The sequence below is a fragment of the Mixophyes fleayi genome, chromosome 4 (assembly GCF_038048845.1).
Source record: "Mixophyes fleayi isolate aMixFle1 chromosome 4, aMixFle1.hap1, whole genome shotgun sequence".
NCBI classification, from domain to species: Eukaryota; Metazoa; Chordata; class Amphibia; order Anura; family Limnodynastidae; genus Mixophyes; species Mixophyes fleayi.
In genome coordinates this window covers 184,068,012-184,088,475 of record NC_134405.1, presented here as the reverse complement: position 1 = coordinate 184,088,475, position 20,464 = coordinate 184,068,012, and the positions used below count along the sequence as shown (strand labels likewise).

Genomic DNA, 20,464 nt, shown 5'->3' with positions numbered 1-20,464 from the left:
CCATATTAGAAATTAGCAAGAAGGTCCATGTCTAGATGAAGCACAAGCTTAAGACTTTATTTGTATTATTCGTTATATTAAAGGGGGCATGCAAATGTAGTGCTTGATGCAAAATATGGAATGTATTCAGGGAGGAAACCAGTACGTAAAGTGACCACACCCTATATGCTGATTAGTGAATATTGATAGAAATACAGGCAATTATATTTACTATAAACTGTAAGTCTTATACAACAAATGTTAGAAATGGCTGCAATCAAGGGCATTTCTTGTGTAGCAGTCATTGGGGCCAGCATTCCAAAACTGTTCTCTCCATGTTCTGCCATGGTAAAGTGCTTGAGAAAGAAACCAGCAAAAGGCAATCTATAAAAGCAATTGTAGTTTCTAGGCAGCAGTTGTCTGTGAGTTAAGAGACTAATGATTTAGTAAGTGAATTTGTGTGTACTTCTCTGGAGCTATGTACTCCTGTACTGTTTCTAGGGGGTAAGATAGTGATAAATTGGGCCAATTGTCCTAAAATAGATGAAAGTTGTAGTTGTGTATAGAGAAGTGCCCATAAAATGTTGTACAGATAACACCAGTCTGTTCAGTTGGTGGTTTGTGAAGGAGATTGTGGGCCTCTTTTATTAAACAAAACAGATGAGACACACCGCAGTATCTTCTTTGGTGACTCTGTGCATGTGGATTGTCGCAGGTGTGCCCAGTTTCCCACCCCATACACATAAGCTCACAGAGCATGATTTGCGGAGAAACAGATGTTTGCGCCAACCGTTGACAGGAGTTGGGAGGAGTGAGGGCATTCCTTACTAAGTACGGTGTGGGCTCACTGGCGCACCTAGTTTTGTGCAGCAGTGCAAAATGAAATTTCTTTTTTGCAGAGCTTGGTTACTAAAATAGGGCTCATTTGCAGAAGAGTGTGTAAGCAAGCATAGCCATTTCCACTCCATAAAGGAAATTGATTTTTGCACCAGATCCTAGCTTGTGGAGATGAGGTCTCACCCTATACTTTTAATGAGATGTATTTTGCACCTTTGAGTACCTTGGCAGGTAACTGTAAATCTCTAGGCACCACTTGCCCAATTTAAAAAGCAACTTCATATACACAAAAAAATGACACATGTAATAAAAAGAATCCCCTCACTTATTATTAATTTAAGTAGTAAATCGGGCTAAACTGTACAGTTTTTTAAGAGATAACTTGAAAAGTTTTATTTCAGAAAAGTTTTGATTGTAAAGTGTTAGGAAGCTGGACATTTATACTTGTACACAGTAAGTCTCCTAGGAATGTTTCCAGCTCTCTGCACCTGTAAGCACACTCCTAGTTTATAGAAACTTCTCCCAAGAGCGTTTGGGTGCACTGGTGCAAAACCAAAGTGTGCATCCAGTGGGCTTCATGAATGAGACCCCATAGAATGAGTCCCAGGTAGTTTATAGGCTGCCTAGTAAGAAATGCCCGTGCTACAGAAGTACTGCACAAATGTTCCTATTGAATATTCAAGTTATTATTTCACTGATTAACAACATATAACCAATGCCAACAATAATCACTGATCACAAAGCCTACATATAATTTACAAACATTTCTCCATTTATTTCTACTTTCATAGAACTTTTGTATCATAACTTTTATTATCTAAACTATTCCTACTTGTGTAATTTGTGAGTAAAGAATTCAAAGCTCTTAATTGTGCAGAAAGGGCCATTGTAGCTGATTAATTTGTACCATACAGAAGAGCAGTGCTGCCTTAGGCATGTGCCATGTTTGGTCTATATGGTAAATACAGCTCCATCTACACCTATATTTTATGTGCATTACATCATTATATATCATATATAGCCACCAGGCAAATCCTACAAAACTAGATTTACGTTAACTGCCTTACGTTCCTGATCAACTCCTACAAATACATTTCTACAGGAAAATGCTGTTACTGCGAATTAAAGTATTATTTTTAATTTACTCAAAATAATATTTACTTCTGCGCACTTACAGATCAATTTAACTGAATCCTGAAAATGATGTACAACAAGAGCAGCAAACATAATCCACTATATTAAATAAAGGCAAGAATGACATATTTTTGTGATGAACAGATTACATATATGTAAACATAAACTTTATTCCCCCGATTTCATGATACATTACTGTGTATGCTGCTCCTGTCATGATAGTTTTTCTGTATAATTGAGATATGCAACTCTGAGAAAACTGATTTTCAGGATGAGATGCGGTATCTACTGGGATAAAAATTGCTTAGAAGGATTTCCTTTTCTGCATCTTTTCTTCAGGTAAATATAATGTTAGAACATTTGTCTTCTCTCTGTTTTACATCTGCCACTGTCATCTAAGTAATCTCCATTTTCCTTATTTTTCTGTCATCACATTACATGTAGGGGTTATCTCAGGTTGTGGATCAGTTCATCTTACCAATAAGTTCTCCACCCAACATCCAGGTACCATTTCAGTGTTTCTTCTGATTGTGGAAGATTAGTATTCACCTTCATTTCTAATACAATTGTGGTAATAAATATTATTGGATTATTTCAATTTACCAAAAGAGAAGTGATAAATGTGCTTGTATTCAGAATTCTGAAGGTGACCTACATCTGAATCAAATCAGACATTTTGGGCCTTAGTCATTATGGAGAGCAAAGCATAAAAAGGAGTAACTTTGCACTTGGGCAAAACCATGTTGCATTGGAGGGGGAGCTAAATTTAAAATGTGGAACAGATTTATATTTGGGGTAGGACATGTAAAGATAAAGTTATCCAGTATTTGTGTGTTACATGAAACAACAGCCAGTATGTAACTTATGTGTAAAATAATAAACTAATTTGCAGCCCTTGCATTGTAACATGGTTTGTCCTGGAGAACATTTACTCCTTTTTTTACCTTACTTTCCTTAATGACTCAGGCCCTTTGTGTGTGTATGTCGTCATGTTCTGTGAAATCTTTGAAATATGTTATAAACATAAGCAGTGTATTTTGATTTTACTGTATTTTCTACTAATAATCTTGTAAAAGAAGAAACATAATATTATTTTAGAAGCATAATATTCTAAATTTTCTCATATTAGACTGCTTGGATATCGGGTAACAATGAGAATCATTTCTGTATAATAAAATTACTAAGAATTTAGGTTAATGCTAATTATAGATTTCAAACTATTTTCCAAGATACTTATAAAGCCCAAATCATTAGGGCATGATTTTTTTAAACTAGCAACTATATTCTACTTCAAGAAAAAAAAAGAAAAAAATAAACATTTTAAATGGTAAAGTAAAAAATAACTACTACCTACAAAATATTACATCAGACAGAACATTTGCATCATAAGAATGTTGCTTAAGAATGTCTGATACATATCTCCTATATATTCTGTATGACTGGCAATGCAGTGAGCACGCAGTTGTATTTACTAATCAAGGCCAAAGTGTAGAATTTGCCCTTGTTCAGTACTGTAGCCAAAATATATTGTTAACCCTGAGCCGCTATCATCATAATTAGACTATGTTTTTACCTAGGAGCTTCAAAATGTATAGAAGCTTTTATAATAATTTAGATGGTAATCTGGGAAACCACAAACAGAGACTTGATTTTTAAGAGTCTCATTCAGAACAAGGGCCTCTTAGCTAGTGCAATCACATCCACTGGATTTACAATGGGATGCACATCTACAGGGAATGTAAAATGTAGAGCATACTGTATACATCTACATAATGTGACTCAGCAAGGATAATCAGCTAAACATGTAGGTACTGTACTTACAACTATTACCTTTTTAGTAGCTTAATTATAGCATTTTTAATACATTATAGAAAAAAACACTATTCAAATACATCAACCGCATAACTAGCAAAAGGGCAGCTGCGGAGTACAGTACAATAACTTTAATAGCTAATCATTGGATGAATTCAAGTATTGCCTCCTCTGACGAGGGATGTTAGTTTAGTGAGAACAATCATTTTGCTTATCTTATCATCATCTACTACACATAAGTATAGCAGATATCACAATAACTAGATGACTTTTTTAGAGTAATAATTAGAGCAGAAATAATCTATGAAACGCAGTGCAGGAGAGTTATGGTCCAGGTCCAAGAAACACAGATTGGAGGATGAAATCTGTGGAAAAGATCGGCATCTACTTGACGTATCACTGATAAAAACAATGTAATTGCAAGGACGGCAACCCACAGACAGGGACTAAGGGGGTGGTCTTATGGGATCCTTGGCTACTATTGCAAGGACTTAGATTATGAAAAAAAATAACTTTATTAAATAGTTGACATATAACATTTATCAAACTCCTCTCTCATGGATAAGTTGCCTCCTGTATCAAAAATTGTGAGGGGCCCATAATGTCAAATAAATGCATGGCCATTAGCAAAGACTAATAAGTGTCTTGCAAGATGATTGAGAAACACATTTGTGAAGGGTTGACTTAAGAGACTATCGAGAAATGTTTCCAATCACAGATATGATTGTTAGTTATGCTTCAGTTGACAAATGGGGATTATGTTAATTATGGTGTCTGGTAATCAGAGTACTACATCTTTGAGATATATTTCAGCAAAGATCATAGTTATGGAACTGTTGGAATTATTACCATGGGTTGGCTAACGTTAAAACCTATCTTCACATTTCATCAACTCCAGTTTGATGGCCTGGTGGAAAAAATAGTAAATGTGTCTTTAAAAATACCATAAACTAAACTCTGCTAACAGATTCACAGTATTGGAATACAATATTTAATATGTGACTTGCTTCTTATTTTTTGCTTGCTACATGCTTTCATTTTCACCCAGTGTACATCTGCTATGTTTTTAATTAAATAGATGTGTCACCCTTCTACATAGTTGCCTACTCTTCCGGAATGTCCGGGAGACCCCCCGATTTTTTGTGAGTTCTCCCGGACTCCCGAGAGAGCAGGCAAAAATCCCGGATCCAGCTGTCTCTGTTGTTGAAGATGGGTGGGGGCGGGGCCAAATGTGGCTTTGTGGCCACTCCCCCCAGTTGTGATTGGCCGCAATTACATAATATTGGCAGGGGCGGAGCCTAACAGTGCACCACACGTGGCCACGCCTCTTCGACGGAACCCCTCCCAGACAGCTGCCTTCAAAAGTGGGTAAGTATGCCCTTCTAACATGAACAATGTTGCTTTACTATGGATGGCAACTGCACTAAAGAATTAAAAGGATCCTGAAAATCTACAGTAAGCATATCAAGCCTTGAATGTGGAAATTTATCACTCAAATAATCAGATTTCCAGTGGTGAAAACTGGGGCTGTGAAAAGCAGGACTCCTATATATGCAAGGCAACTCAGAGAAATGTTGGATCTCTTTTAAGGAACTGTGGGGGTACCAACATAAACAATTTGATAATATGAGTATTTAAATTGAGATAGAGGCTAAAAATGGTAGGCCTTCTAGCATGTAAAAACCTCCAGCTATTCCAGACACAGAAGCATGAATATATTAAGGGTTGTGTGAGCTTAAACCTTGAAATAGAGTTCTGCTGTTACTGAGTTCAGAATTAAATGTGTTAGTTATGTGACATGTGCTTTCTAAGCAGGCTCAAAGAAGCCATTGACATTACCATAGGAGCCACAAGTAAGGTCCAGTAGCATATATTATACATGGGGAAAATAGGACAATCTCTTCTTCTGACCTCAGTAAGTAATTACTTTGGCTGGGCTGGTCACTCTAAAACAGGGAAACCCACAATATAAAGTCCCCCTATAATAATGTGGACCAGCACCAGTCTAGTAATGTAAATGATTAGTACAGTGTAGTAGCAACTGTGCTAAACATGTGGCAAAAACATAATGTCAGTTGGGTCACTAATGCTTTGTTTAAAAGTACATTTTTATTAGATAAAGGTTCTCTGAAAAAAAGATCTATTCCAGTGGGAATAAAAGCAAAGAAAGCATAATATGCAACAAAAACTACTTTTGAGTAGCACCCGGCACTGAATGACTCTGCCCTCAGTTGACTGGGAGGGTCAAGAGCCACACAGCTGACCATAAGTACCTAGCATGGGCAACCCAAATGCCCTAATTACAAGATTGTGTTATCAATACACAATACCCCTGCTGCCGTTACCTATATTGACATACAATACAAAGTACAAGCTATTATTATTATCATAGATTTGTAAAGCCCCACAGTACTCATTAGCGCTGTATAGCAGGGAAAACAGGACATAAAACAGAGACATACAAGGTAGGCAAAATACATGCAGACTTGAAAACAAAAGTTGTGGAGGACCCTGCTCATTAGAGAGCTTACATTCTAAGTGGGAGATATCACAGTTGAAACAAGAGGAGCAAGTGTGGTTCAGAGTGGAGATTGTGACAGTTGTAAGAGTGCATTAGTGTTAATAGTATCATTGGGGATAAGCTAAGGTCTAAAAAAAGAGATGGGTTTTCATATAGCATCTAAAGATTTGGAGGCTGTAGGAAAGCCTGATTGGCCATGGTAAGGAATTCTATAAGTGGTTAATAGTATAGGGGGAGTGAGAGGTGGTTATCAGAGACGAGACAAGGCACAGGTCAGAGGTAGATCTAAGAGAGTGGGAGGTAGAGTATTTTTATATGAGCTTTGAGATGTATGCAAGGGTGGTGTTGTTGAGGGCTTTGTAGGTAAGGGTGAGTAATTTGAATTTGATTCTGGAGGACACAGGGAGCCAATGTAGGTATTTGCAAAGTGGTACAGCAGATGTGGAGCAGTGAGAGAGGAAGATCAGTTTTGCAGCAGGAATTAGGATGGATTGAAATGTGGATATATGGGTGTTGGTAATGCCAGATAGCAGGAGGTTGCAGTAGTCAAGACTGGAGATGTTGAGAGAATGGATAAGAGTTTTGGTAGCATGTTGGGTAAAAAAAAGGGCGCATACTGGCAATGTTTTTAAGGTGGAGTTGACAGGACTGGGAGAGAGTCTGGATGTGAGGAATAAAGCAGAGGGCAGAGCTTGGGAGAAGTGAGGAAATTGTGGTGTTATTGACAGTGAGGGAGATCTGAGGAGAGGTGATGACTCCGGCAGAATGGAAGATGATACATTTTATTTTTGCACATGTTGAGCTTTAGGTATCGTTAGGACATTCATGTAGAGATAGCAGAAAAACTGTTAGTTACACAAGATAGTACAGAATGGGAGAGATCAGCGGAAGAGATATATATTTGGGCGTCATCAACGTAAAGGTGGTACTGGAGGCCGAATGATCGAATTAGTTACCCAAGAGAAGAGGTGTACAGTGAAAATAGCATAAGTGCCAAGATAGAAGCATACATATTTTGGGAAGAATAAAGAGTGTGTATTGTATATTGTAAAGTATACTCAATAATACAGTAGATCAATATATATGATAATTATATCATAAAATATATTATAAAGAATGCAAGTTCTGCTTTAAAAAGTATTAAATGTTGGTATTAGAGAATAAAAGAGATAAATTCTGTTTATTATACAAATGAATTAAAGAACGGATAAAAACATACTGAATTATATATAACAGTAGACTCTATGACTATATATTAGAAATAAATTTAATAATCCATAAAAAATACTGCCCCATGCAAAATCCTTACAGTATGTCCACAAATATACCAGTTTTCCTATTATGTCAACATGAGAAATAAGATAAACATTTCTATTTAGGGACTCCAGACATTATGATGGTTAAATAGTATAAATCAACTGTTTGAGAAACTACTCACAATGGGGAAGTTCAGTCCAGGGGGTAATGTTCTCCTAATCTGTCTACTGAATTTAGCCCTTTGTATTTCACGTGGACTTTCCATTGGAACTGCTTTTGTTATATGTGGCATCTTTGTGTGTTTACAACTTTTCTTTAAAACAGAGCAATGTGGTCCTGGAAATGCACCTTTCCAATGAATTGCAACTGGAGCGTGCATCCTATTAAAATGCTCCCTATTTAAAAAGTTAATCTCTACCAGCTCAGAGCTAATGTAAAATTCTACTAATTGCAGACTGAAAATTACTGTGTGTCCATCCACAATGCATTAATTGCCCCTTCAGTTTATTATCTCAATTTAATAATCTCCTTCTGCAAAACAAAGGAGAATTTTACACTCTGTTTTGGCAATTTTGCCTATTGTTAACATACAAACCCCTTGATAGATTGTAAAAAATGTATATGAGATGGTACCTTGTGCCTATAAGACTGCATAGGGTATTTCTATCCATTTCTCCCTTGTGCTGGCTGGATTGAGCACAGAAAGGTGTTTGTATCCATATCTGGTGGCATTGTACCTGAATATTTTGGATGGAATTTCATACAATACTTAAACAGATACTGGACACTAAATTTTGACTTTTGCCCTGGTCTGCTCTTTTATGATTCCCTGTACCTGCTTTAGAACCATAGTCTTAAAAACCTGTTTCTCATATTTTAAATGCAGCCAAATATTTTGTAGTTGGGTAGTGGAAGGACTTGTGTTCCATGTTCCCTCTAAACCATATAATATTTGGTTTATTGCCTCTATGGAATAAAAATTGAAATTTTCAATTTCAAGTAAAAGCAGATAAATTTGATCACAAATGGGAACCTTTGCTTCTCCCACTCCTGTTACTCCATAATTGCTGAATATTGTGTTTTCTACTGATCCTTCACAATACAATCACCAATTTAATCTGGTTTCACTACAATAGTTTTGTGGACATGGTCTCATTTGTCTTTTCGCATACTTCAAGTTTGATGCTCTGTTTTTTCTCCCTTCCCCCTTCCACTCCCATTCTCCTCATCCTACCCCTTTAATCTATATTTAAAAATTGTTAAAATGACATTCTGTTACTGTTCTTTTTTTTTCTTGCATTTGTCCTTTTATTGTTGCATTGTTGAAAATTTGGTCATGCTTATTCTGTTTCTATGAATTGTCATTTAAAAATAATAAGTTTAAAATAAAATTTTCACCAGATTTCTTTCATTCATTTTGTCTCTACTTCTTTATACTATAACTCTAACCCTAAACTCTCTGACAGAATTTCCCACTTATGGTACAATAGTGCCCATCCTCAACTTTAATGCGACAGCCTAACAATCTTCCTAGGTTTTAGTAATACTGACATGTTTTTATCCAGTTTATAAATGTATCCAATGATATCGGTTGCATTTTGTATCAGAATTAGTTAAGGCTAGATGGAGAGTGGGTGGAATTTTATACAGAAATCCCTGTTTAATGGTGTTCCATTTGTTTTCAAGTTTAATAATTGTTAATTTCTTGTTAAGAAGGCTAATTACTTTAGCCTTAACATCTTGGAAGCTGACTCGAGCAGAGTCTTGGATATTAAACAAGATCAAATTATGTGTACAGAAGGGATAAAAATGTTAAAGATTTTTTTGGTTCAATCCTGAAATCCCTTTAAAATTTCCAATATGGTAAGGTGCTTTAAATGTCATTTGTGTTCTTGTGTAATTTTATGATATGTAGCAATATTTTATGGTAGCCAAAGTTATATTTGAGAACTGCTAATATGTAACACTGATTTTTGTGACTATATGCTGAAATCTCTCTTATCATTGTTCTGTGTTGGTAAAACCATTGGACCATATAAGAGGAGATTTCAAAAGCATCAGTATTAAAAAGTATCAAAAAAATGAGACTAGATCCTAGCAAACCCATTACAGGGCACTTCACAAATGTAAAGCCTCAAATCCAGAAATTGACAGGTGTGGTGATTGATCACATTGGGAAACAGCTGCAAGATGGCAATCATGGTAGCATGCTATTGCATTGCAAGGTACACTGCATTTATATGTTAGATATGATTTATCCAAAGGTTCTTTATGCTTCTGTTTCTGTTTCTCTAACATGCTTTTGAGTGAGACATAGAGGGATATGTCTGATATGGATTGCAATTTGGTTACAATCTATTTTAGTGTAATTTATGTGTAATGTAGTGATTTGTTCTGGTACCGTTTCTTCTTCATTTCAATTTGTTTGTTGTTCCTTGTTATATTATTTTAGGGGAGCGTGTTGGTTTGCTTTTTTTAGTTTCTTTGTTTGATATTACTGACTGAATCTTTGATTGTGTGACCGGGTTGCTGATGAAAACCATAGAGCACCACTGTTTGTCCGTTTTAACACTAAATGTCAGGAGTATACATATTGTATTTGACTCTAATGGTGTACCCATAATCGAATTGACTATCTGTTCCTCTGGGATTGTGATAAGTTTTTCTGACATTTGGTTTTTACTGGGTGCATTGATTTTACAGTCATGTAACCGGTTACCGGAGGTAATTCTGGTTTGTTATCATGTAATCGTTTAGATTGAGACAGTTAAGGTCAGATTTTTAGTTATTGTTAACGAAAATTAAATATTGTTAAAAATAATGGTATTTGTGAATAGAAATGGTCAAAAATTGTTTCAAAATGATTCTCAAGTCGGTATTTCAAACTGGTTCTAAATTTCAAAAATTGCCAACAAGTTGTCAAACTTTAAAAAAAAAGACTAAATATTTGAGCAAAATGCAAGCAATGTGAACAGGTTCATCCATTTGAGCTTTGAGAGTAATGGTTACATTCTGCGATATTTTCAAACTGAAACTCAAATAATGTTTGGTTTTTAAACTTAAAAAATCTTACAAATAGAATAGAGTGCAGCCATTTAAGCTCGAACATGCATCATTGTATAATGCTTTTTAACTTTTTTAAGAACCACAATGATCAACGTGAACCACAAGCCACAAATGTGAACTTTGAAATATATATGAAAACTTCAAACCTCGGCAGTTAGACTAGATTGATTGAACATCTCTAGAGGTGAAAACATTTCACATGATTCTGAAAACCAAGAATGATGTTTTATTTAGTGCACTGGCTACATGATTAGGAATCCAGATTACTGATAGTAATCAACGATTAACATTCTATAGGAACATTTTTTGAAGGGGTGAATTTATTCTGCTCGACATATTACATAATACAGATGCCAAGTGTCAATTTCAAGAACTGAACTAATCCACTGCTTTCATCATATTTGATCTATTGATCACTATTAAATATACATCATTAGAGGACCATTCTACAGATTTGGAAGAGTTAGTAACATTATCTCCTCTATTGGGAAAAACTTAGACAATTTTAACTGTAGATACATGAAAATAAATTATTGACTATACTTTTAAATTAAAAACAGACCTATGTGTGTGTGCAAGCAATGATACCATCATCCCTGTGTAGATATAATTCAGAAAGCCACTTTAATTACTTGACCGTCACTTAAGGAAATACTGGCAGCCATTTTACCTTTTTAAGTCTGAAATAAACATTATTTATAAATTATCTGGCAGCCCTCTGTCATCTTCTCTGGGCACTGTGCTCAGAGGAGAATAGTGTGGTGTTCATGGTGAGCTTAATGAGCTGCCTTCTGCATGACACTTGACAACACAATACATTTGATCCTCAGGATGCCAAGCACGGGAGCCGGAAAGGGATGTTTTCTCCCCCCTGAGCAGACAGTGCAAAGTAACGTGCAGCAGAGTGGATGACTGACATGCCAAGGTGAGGGGAGGGGAGGGGAAAACAGGGTATCCCTCCCTAGAAGCCTTGGGGTCACTTGCAAAATTTTGCTATGCGGCCACCAAATGTTTACTTACAGTTCTGGCCGTAGATGATCTATGATATCAGTGAACAGTGATAATAAGATGTATTAATGTTCTATGTAATATTATCAGTGACTTCAATAAGGATGCCACTTGTTATGTGAGTTTTAAATAATGTCATCAGAGAAAATATTTGGGGGGGTGAAATTAATTTACCTTTGACAGACCAATCTCCAAATCTCCTCTAGTTATTTTTCAAGCTTTGGACAGAATTTTAACGGTTCTTTCAGTAAAGTAGATAGAGAGAGAGAGAGAGAGAGATGGATAGATATAGGTATACACACACACACACACACACACACACACACAGCCTACTAGAGCAAAAGTGAAGCTGGTGATGATGATGACGATAAATTACATTAATTCAGAACTGTGTCCTTACAGTGTTTCTCCAAGAGAGCAGTACATGAAAGAAGTATGTGACAAAAATCCCTGTGTGTGTTGTTGCACCACGGAGGGGAAGGAGAGGAGGGATGGAAGGATCATATCATAAGATGAACATCCTCAGGGCATGATATTAAATTATATTTATAAAACATCTGAGAAACAGCATACAATTGTGTGCATGTAACAAGACTTCTGGCATGTGAAACATGCCCCAATATGTCCATTGTTTTTAGAGAAGACAAAACATTAAATGTACTTTTGTATAACGTAGACTAAAGCAACATTTAAGTGGAACATATTTTGTATCTGAAGGAGTTTTGTAGCCAATTAATAAGCATACAATCCAGCTATTAATTAAAGCTCTTTTTGTAAGGAAGGCAAATCCGGTGAATTATGATGATGACAACTATTTCCAAACTAATTTCCTGAATTATGAAGTAGATCTGGAAACTGCAGCTAAACGAGTTTGAAATTAGTTTATAAACCCATTTCCAGCTAATGCCAGGGAACGTGAAGAGTGTACTAAAAAAAGACTGCAAGTTGAAGTTTAGTGTTAAATTATACATACATTACCGAATACTTTCCTACTTATCCATACCAGAAAATAAACATATAGGGCCTGATTCCTTAACAAATGCAAAATGAACATAATGTGCATTTCTTTAAAAACGCACGTACATCGGGCATATGCACTTCAGTATTCAAAAAGGAGCGGATCTGAAGATACGTCTGTTGATGAAAACGGGTCTAGGGCTGTTCTGCTCTAACAGACAATATACTGCAGGATATGTCCAATATATATGTGGAATATAAAGTCCCAAAAGAACACATAGACAATAAAAAAACCTGTTCAATTAATGTCACCTGTTAATAATATAGGGCCTGATTCATTAAGGATCTTAAATGAAGAGGTATCGTATTTCAGTCTCCTGGACAAAACCATGTTACAATGCAAGGGGTGCAAACTAGTTTTCTGTTTTGCACATAAGTTAAATACTGACTGCTTTTTCATATAGCACACAAATACTTGATAGCTTGTTTGTACACTGAAATGTAAAGTTGATATGTGTGTGCTACATGAAAAAACAGTCAGTGACTTATGTGCAAAACAGAAAACTAGTTTGCACCCCTTGCAATGTAACATGGTTTTGTCCAGGAGACTGAAATAAGATACTTCTTCATTTAAGATCCTTAATGAATCAGGTCCATAGTCATTAATACCAAAACATTAAAAAATTAATTATTTTTTATTATAAAAATGTTTTCCATAAAATACATTTATTATAATGTTTTGAATGTCTATTATACAGAAACTTATTTTTTAAAGTTGCTCCTGATTGCAGACACGTGTTCTAGCATGCATACACAGCCATCACTAGAAAGTGATACGACTGAAAATCACGTACCTTTGAGATGCCCAAAGCATAAATTGGATGCTGCTGTTTACGTCTTTACCGTACATTAACTACATGCATATGCCCATTCCTCTTCCCATTCCACGCATGAAATCGTAGACTGGAGTAAGGTCAGGGGAGATCTGACAAAGTTTAGCCTGGGGGACAAGACTCACCTCTATTAGGAACATTTAAAAGGAAAATAAAATGAAGGTGTCCTAGTAACCCAGCCTAAGGTAGCCCACTATGGGAACGGCCAGGGGGCAGATGCCCACCTGCCTTCCAGCCCAGCTAGCTCCTCAGTAAGGGTCCTTTTGCTTGAAGATGAATTGGACATTGCTGCGTACTCTGGCATATGCGTCAGTTCTGAGCATACATAGTGCAATTTTACGCTAAATACGGCATGTAACAACATTTACACTCCTTATTAAATCCTTAATAAATCAGGCCCATGGAGACAATAATACACATGCTTGATTATGACAACACACAACTACCATATAGCTGAATAGAAGTGTTATGTACCAGTCTTTTTTTGGTTAGGCTCCCTTGAAGCCTATCAAGACATGCATAAGGGTATCAAGATATTATTTAAGTGTATCTTTATGTGGCCACATACTAGATCTCTGTTCATCAGCATAACCCACAAAATCTGTACCCAGCACGATGATGGTCCCTCATAATTTGCAGAGTGGGTTCCCCCTATAATAGTGGTAGCTGGGGCTATTCCCTACCTCCCTGTTGCAATTGGAGATATGGGTACTACATAAAATAGTAAATAATAATAGCACTTTAGTGTGTGTACTACAGGACACAATAAACCCTGGCAGCCATTAAATGCTTAGGCATGCTGGCACATGTAAAGGGAGCAGTAGTGCCACATATTTAAGTGACAGTAAAGAAACACACACATCGATGTAAAATTATTTTAATATAAAGACTCAATCATGCTCTTGTTTCCACTTTATTTCACGTCTAAATCCATAGGAATCTTCATCTTCTGTTTTTCTATCTATAGCTGACTTCATTAATTCATTGTAGACGATCATTTTCTTCTTCATCATCGTCATAATCATCATCTTCTTTTTTCCATGAATCCATTGGGAAAAAAATGAACAAAACCCTAATAAGTGACAAGTGACTTGTTCCAGGAGAAGTTGCGACATGAATGATAGGCCAGGGGCCTTCCGCAAGTAACCAAAAAAAGTGGTTTTGCTCTGATTGGCTAGAGCATAAGTTTAGAGGGAATACAGTTGATATTAGATATCGACTGAACAAAGTAGTGTGCGAGGCACTCCTATCCATAGGATTTGTAAACATAAAATCAACTTTATTAGTTATTTGTTAAAAAGATTTAGACAAATGACCAAATGTCATAACAAACGGCGAATTAAAAATATAGATGTGAGAAAGATTGAAATGCAGTGAAAGAGAATATATAAAATTGACCCGTAGGGAAGGTCAATTGCCCCAATTAATTATCTATTCATATATTAGCTGGATATAGCTGATTACATAGGGGCTGGTCTAGTCTCAAAGTGAGTAGTGGTTTTTAGGACCACTATTAATTAGTGTGTTCGGTCTCATCAGGGTATGAATTTATAGTATGTTTAGCTATCATTATAGCCATCACAGGGTCATTATACATCCCACATCAGTTAGGATACTATCATAGATAAATATGAAGCGTTCTCATGTGTTATTAATGTCTCCTCTGTGGGGAAAATATTAGGCTAGAGAGAGAGAGATTATGAGAAGGGTTTATATTCATGCACAATATTAGTCGCTATAGTTAATTCCCACATACAATCCCAACTCTTATTGATAACCCTATATGAAAATGTGGTCATATGTATCTGCGTGATATAATCATGTATTGTTGCACATAACTTTTATTCCAGTGAAAAAATCTCTTATAGTCTATTTGCAGGTTAATAGTGGCAAGGTAGTGGATAAAGGGTCCTATCACAAAGATATCATATGCATAATAGTGGCACCCATCAATATGTATATTTTAATATCCAAACCAAAATATGATTAAACCAGTTGTAAGCCTTGTTGTACAGAAAGAATATATATATAGAGGTTTATATATCCATCTGTTTTATTATTAGATATTATATTAGAAGCTACTATGTCTGCATAACAGTATCAGCAAGTGAGAGATCCCTCTGTGCAGAGTCTCACAGCCGTGATGTCTGCCCTCAAATGGAGCTCTCTGAGCTTCCCACTGGGATCGTCTGAGCAACCCACAGATACATTGTATGTCCCTAAGATAAAGACCCTGAGATGGACTCCTATCAAACGATTTAAATTATCTAGTAATTACTTAGATATTGCCCTTGTTTGTGAGACACGACCGCGGTGAAATACCGCTGACCTGCTCCCTACTTCCGGGTCTTGTGACGTCACGCGTCACGTTACCCGACGTACTTTTCGCCAAAGCGTAATCATTTTTTCCCATGATTAAGCTTTGGCGAATCGTACGTCGGGTAAAGTGATGCGTGACGTCACAAGACCCGGAAGTAGGGAGCAGGTCAGCGGTATTTCACCGCGGTCGTGTCTCACAAACAAGGGCAATATCTAAGTAATTACTAGATAATTTAAATCGTTTGATAGGAGTCCATCTCAGGGTCTTTATCTTAGGGACATACAATGTATCTGTGGGTTGCTCAGACGATCCCAGTGGGAAGCTCAGAGAGCTCCATTTGAGGGCAGACATCACGGCTCTGAGACTCTGCACAGAGGGATCTCTCACTTGCTGATACTGTTATGCAGACATAGTGGCTTCTAATATAATATCTAATAATAAAACAGATGGATATATAAACCTCTATATATATATTCTTTCTGTACAACAAGGTTTACAACTGGTTTAATCATATTTTGGGTTGGATATTAAAATATACATATTGATGGGTGCCACTATTATACATATGATATCTTTGTGATAGGACCCTTTATCCCCAACTTTGCCACTATTAACCTGCAAATAGACTATAAGAGATTTTTTCACTGGAATAAAGGTTATGTGCAACAATACATGATTATATCACGCAGATACATATGACCACATTTTCATATAGGGTTATCAATAAGAGTTGGGATTGTATGTGGGAATTAACTATAGTGACTAATATTGTGCATGAATATAAACCCTTCTCATAATCCCTCTCTCTCTAGCCTAATATTTTCCCCACAGGGGATACATTAATAACACATGAGAACGCTTCATATTTATCTATGACAGTATCCTAACTGATGTGGGATGTATAATGACCCTGTGATGGCTATAATGATAGCTAAACATACTATAAATTCATACCCTGATGAGACCGAACACACTAATTAATAGTGGTCCTAAAAACCACTACTCAATTTGAGACTAGACCAACCCCTATGTAATCAGCTATATCCAGCTAATATATGAATAGATAATTAATAGGGGCAATCGACCTTCCCTACGGGTCAATTTTATATATTCTCTTTCACTGCATTTCAATCTTTCTCACATCTATATTTTTAATTCGCCGTTTGTTATGACATTTGGTCATTTGTCTAAATCTTTTTAACAAATAACTAATAAAGTTGATTTTACGTTTACAAATCCTATGGATAGGAGTGCCTCGCACACTACTTTGTTCAGTCGATATCTAATATCAACTGTATTCCCTCTAAACTCTAGATTCGTCTAGTCATGAGAGCACCCCCTCATAGTGTATGTTAATTATAAACCATACTAATTTGAGGTTTATCCTTACCTTGGAGCAGATTAAAATTCCCCCTCCCCCTTTTTTCTGGCTAGAGCATAAGTAAGATGCTCTGATTAGCTACTTGCATATAGCCCCATAGAAATGAATGTACTTCATTGTATAATTAAAGTTCATTGATATGTAGTGTTGGCAACCCGAGAGGGCCGCATATGCGCTTTAGGTACATCCCCTGCCAGCAGAGAACTGTATCTCCCAGCATGCAGTGCAGAGGAGGAGCATGTGAAGGAGATTCTGAGAGGCTCTCAGGGAGACAGACATCCTGAAGTCCCCTGGAGCATGTCAGAGAGAGAGTAATCTGAGTCTGAGACGTCTGAGAGAGAGAGAGGGATTAAGGAGAGAGAGACACCCTGAGAGAGTGGAGAAAACTTTACAAAGGAGAGTGGGAGAGTTTACCAGATACCTGAGCAGAGAGGAGCCATCTTGGACACAGATAATGGAGACCATAAGAGAAAAATAACCCATGTTTACCTTGATTTGTTTTATTGATTTGTTTGGACTGAGTATTTATGTTACTATTCAGGTAGGGAACAAGTTGGGATATCTGAAGAATATTTGTAATACCCCTTTGCAGGATTGTGATTTTGTGACAAGGGTGAAGTGTAGGGAAAGGTAGTTAGGTGACGGAGACTGAGTCTAAATTGAGGCTAGTCAGAGCTAGGATCAATGTTTTTACTAGACAGTGCTAGGGGAATAGAGTGTAGATCAGTGCTCGAAGTGGGGCGGTATGTGCAGGTATGATGTGCCAGTACTTTTTCTCCCCACTAACTTCCAAGTTGCACATGTGCTCTGCTTTGCACGAAGAGCATGTAAGCATATTATTTGCAGACAGTGTGGGTAAAGGATTGTGTCCTTTGTGGGGTTTTGGTAAAGTAAAGTATATTTCTGAATTTAAATAGTATGTTCCTGCATTTAAAAGTACCGGTAAGAGGGAAGTCTATTTTGTATGGAGATTGCCGTGGAGACGAGGCTGTAACCTATTGCTAAAGCATGGTGTAGAAAATAAAACGTGGTCGCCGGAAACCACATCATGCGGCTGTATAAGTTGTTCTCCAGGGAAAAATGTGCTGAGCGCCCCAGAGTGCAAGCTGCCTAGTGCAGAGGAGCTGCCAGGATCTTACCTTCTCTCCCAAGCAAGTGTGAGAGAAGGTAAGAGCACATTTTGCATCATATCAATGAAATTTATTACAGTACTTAATATATTTCTGTTGCCGAACAAAGAATCTGTCTTGGGATAATTATATGCAAATGTGTTTCTGCATGACACACATCTGTATTCGTTTAGCATTTCTTACATTACATTACAGTAACCTATTTGCACTAAAAGGCATCTAAAATTAATTATACTCTATCAAAATCACTAAAGCTCCAGTGCCCCTTAGCAGCCCTCAGGTACTCAGCCATTTGCAGTATTTTTCATACCAGCATCTGTAATTTCCCACTTTGACCACTGGTCTAAACCCTTGTAAATAATTGCAACCAACTTAAGACTGAAAAGTACAAGTACTGGGGTGGCTAGAGAAACACAATGAACCACCACAAGAGAAGGCAACTACTCCACTTCACAGGGTCACAGGGTCCACAAAAACCTTTTTGCACTATTCATTGTTCCAAACTGAGATGGCTGCTTTGATTTTGGAGAAACCCAGAATATGCCCTCCTATCCAACAGTGCCCAAACCATTGGCTAGTCAATAGTGGGCTGAATGCTTTTAAAATAGGGGGCTAAACAATGGAAGGTTAATCTCTCTAATAATTACAACCAGTCCCAGCACTGTATGCTTCAGGGACTTCCTAGCCAACCTCGTGTGGTGGTGGCTTGGGAGATAAGTGGGACCTGAAATGTGACAACAATATCATCTCTCTAGTGTCACTGTGTAATAGATAAAGTGTCCACAGAAACCTGGGCTCATTATAGAGCAGCCCCTGTGCTAACAAAACTGGGCTAGTACCATCATTTTGGTGCAGCTGTCACCAATCACCAGCCATTGGGGGACCTACTAATTTCAACCAACCTTTCACAGCCACTCTGATGTGGTTATACATAGACTGTTTCTAGAGTCTATGTATAACAGAGATGGGATACACAGATTTCAATGCCCATTACACAGCAGCTTCTGTCCTTGCCAACTGGGATGGGTACTATAATGTTGGGTTGATCTACAATACATGGTCCCTCCACTCACAACTTCGACCATCAGTCCTTATGAATGTGATTAATTGGCCAATCATCTGTCCCTGTAATATGAAGCAGCTGTTTTTATGGTTGTGTAAGAGATATTCTTACCCTGTACTGTTTGTAAATAATTTTTCCTGTATCCTGGCCAGCTGTGTAGACTAAACGGAGGGGGTGGGGCCTAGTGACATCATGGGCACGTCGTTGTTGTCCTGCCCCCTGTTTTTATGGGTCCAGAGTAGTGATGTCATTTTGGGGGTGGGGCTAATGATGCGATTCTTCCAGCCCCACCCCCACACACCCACCTGCACCCCGGACCTCGCGGGTATCATCTTGCCCATGTTGGCAAGTATGGACAACACTAGTGAAGAGTGTTATAGCCCAAGGGATTTTTCCCCTTCTTGCATATCTGTGAAAAAGGGTCAGAGCTATAAGTGTGTGCTGGAGGTAAGCTACCCTGTGATTCCTGCATGTGTGTACTGGAAACAGAGGCTGAACTGTGAGTAGTTGTGGAACTACTGTGACCAGGAGAACCTGGTATGTACTGTGACAACACCAGCAGTGTAAGATGTGTGCAGGAGGAGTAACACGATGTATCTGTAACCGTATTCATAGTGCTCATTAAGAACTGTGCTGGGGAGAGTAAGGAGCTGTATATATATATATATATTTCTTTATTGCTGCAACCATTATGATTATCGTGCTGGAGGAAGAGGAGTGTAAATAAAGAGTTCAGTTTATCATAGAGATGGTCTGGCGCCCAAATTATTGTGACTTTCATTGCACTGCACCACAAAGTGACATCACCTGTGTCCTGCTGCTTACAATGAAACACCTGCATGTGCAGGGACCCCCTGATCATTTACACCCAGGGCTTGAGAAGGAGGTGCACTATGTACGCTTTGCACCTCACACCACACACAGTGACAGGGGGTTACACAAGATTATCTTTGTTACATGTAACAGTGTTGTGTGTTTGAATCAGGGCCGGACTGGCCATCTGGCACTTCTGGCAAATGCCAGAAGGGCCGATGGCTATATGGGCCGGCCCAACTCCCCCTGTCTTCTTGGTGGCTGGTGGTTCCAGGAACCAGCCACCTCTGCTG

The 20,464-nt window shown here is 37.5% G+C and overlaps 1 protein-coding gene across 2 annotated transcripts in view; it reads left to right on the top strand.

Annotated features, from left to right (window-relative positions):
* The window catches only part of KCND2 (potassium voltage-gated channel subfamily D member 2), a 375,371-nt gene that overhangs the window by 331,419 nt on the left and 23,488 nt on the right, over positions 1 to 20,464 (top strand). Inside the window, exon 5 of one of the 2 annotated variants that reach the window (XM_075208963.1) lies at positions 2,395 to 2,454. The exons of the other annotated variant lie outside the window; for it this stretch is intronic. Within the exon in view, the coding sequence (XP_075065064.1) occupies positions 2,395 to 2,454 (60 nt within the window). The remainder of the gene's footprint in view (positions 1 to 2,394; positions 2,455 to 20,464) is intronic. 2 annotated transcript variants of the gene reach the window in all.